This window comes from Eimeria mitis, genomic scaffold (assembly GCF_000499745.2).
Source record: "Eimeria mitis Houghton genomic scaffold, Emh_scaff1701, whole genome shotgun sequence".
Taxonomy (NCBI): Eukaryota; Apicomplexa; class Conoidasida; order Eucoccidiorida; family Eimeriidae; genus Eimeria; species Eimeria mitis.
The window spans coordinates 6,884-8,668 of record NW_013570017.1 but is presented as its reverse complement, the minus strand read 5'-3'; the positions used below and the strand labels follow the sequence as shown (position 1 = coordinate 8,668).

Sequence of the window (1,785 nt, the reverse complement as noted above, 5' to 3'; positions counted from 1 at the left end):
TTTTTTTTTTTTTTTTTTTTTTTTTTTTTTTTTTTTTTTTTTGGGTTTGTTTGTCTTTATCTTGCCACGCAGCTGCTCTTCTCGGTCTGTCTTTGTTTCTTTTTTTTTATTTTTTATTTTTTGGTTTGTTTGTTTGTCTCTATCTAGCCACGCAGTTGCTGTCCTCAATCTGTCTTTGTTTTTCTTTTTTGTTTGCTTGCTTCTACTTAGGTTGTATGTGTTGTTTTTTTGTTTGTATTTATTGATAAAAATAATAAAACAAAAAACAAAAAGAACATATAATTATTTATTATTTAATTTATTTAGTTAATTGTATATTTATTTATTTTTTATGCTGTATGGTTTGGGCGTGGAGTGTATTTACAGGTGTCTATGAATTCTTGTTTTCTCTGTCTTTATTATTTATTAATTTATAATTTTATTTATTTTATTTATTATTTATTTATTTGTTTGTTGTTTGTTTTATTAATATTTATGTATTTGTTTGTTGTTTTTTTGTTTTGTTTATGCTGTATCTGTAGGACTTGTATGGCGACGAATGCCTTTTGTTGTTTGTTTCGTTTCTTTGTTGTTGTTTATTTTGTTTTTTTTGTTTTTATTTATTTATATAATAATAAATAAATTTGTTTCTATTGTTTATTTCAGTTTTTATTGTTTTTTGTTGTTTTTTGTTTGGGGCTTTCTCTGCATGCATCGATGCAGCAGTTTATCTTTTTTGTTTAAAAATAAAAATAAAGAGAAAGCAACAGAAATATAAAAACAAAACAACATTTTTTCTTTCTTTTTTTTTCTGTATATACACCCTACATATATATCTGCTGTATATACACCATGCAAACTATCTCAACTGTATGTATAAATATATAAATATAAAAATATAATAACAACTGTATGTATAAATCTTTCTGCTTCTGCGTCTGTTTCTGCTGCTTCTACTGCTGCTGCTCCTTTCTTCTTCCGCTGCCGCTGCTGCTTCTGCTGCCGCTGCTGCTGCTGCTGCTGTTGGTGCTGCTGCTGCTGCTGCATGTATTCAGCTGCTGCAGAGTCTGAAGAAGACAGTAGAGAGACACAACGGCAGCGCAACGTTTCGTCGCGTTGAGTATCTGGCGGCGCTGGGGTGTGAGGTGCGGCACCGTCTCTGGCTGCAAATGGAATTTCTTTGGGGGGGAAAGGACTCGCATGCACAGCAGCGGAGTTTATTCTTTACACTAGCAGATCACTTCACTTGGATAGCTTGAAACTCCTCCTCCTGCTGCTGCTGCTGCTGCTGCTGCTGCTGCGGTGGTGGCGGAGGCGGCGGCGGGGACAGGAGCTGCTGCTGTTGCAGCAGCAGCTGCAACGGCAGATGATCCTGATCCTCCTGCTGCTGTTGCTGCTGCTGCGGGAATTGGTCGTGAGCGAGCTGCTGCTCAAACCGCAGCTCCCTGCTCTTTTTCTTCCTGCAGCAAGACATCTACAGCTGCAGCAGCTGCTGCTGCTGCTGCTGCTGCAGCATGGGGATAGCAGCAGTAAAAGCTTACCGCTCCCTCCACGCCCCAAAAACCTCATATGATTTTGTCGTCGCTGCAATTAGAAAGCAAAATAAAACAGCTGAGGCGTCGAGCCCCTCTATTTATATTTTTTAGGATTTAAACAGTGCTTAAGAGGTGGGGCTGTCTACCCTGTCTGCTCCTCTTCTTATGCATGCATTTGCATGCACTTGCATGCACGCATGCGTTTGTTTGTGTGGGGCTGTATGCAGCGTATCAATACTCGCCTAACGACTCTTGCGGATATGGGGGAGAC

The 1,785-nt window shown here is 38.6% G+C and overlaps 1 protein-coding gene across 1 annotated transcript in view; it reads right to left on the bottom strand.

Annotated features, from left to right (window-relative positions):
• Positions 1-932: 932 nt before the first annotated feature.
• The window catches only part of EMH_0042100 (uncharacterized protein), a gene marked incomplete at both ends in the record, with an annotated part of 4,905 nt that continues 4,052 nt past the window's right edge, over positions 933-1,785 (bottom strand). Inside the window, 3 exons of the mRNA XM_013495702.1 lie at positions 933-1,046; positions 1,226-1,439; positions 1,521-1,563. Coding sequence (XP_013351156.1) covers positions 933-1,046; positions 1,226-1,439; positions 1,521-1,563 — 371 coding nt within the window. The remainder of the gene's footprint in view (positions 1,047-1,225; positions 1,440-1,520; positions 1,564-1,785) is intronic.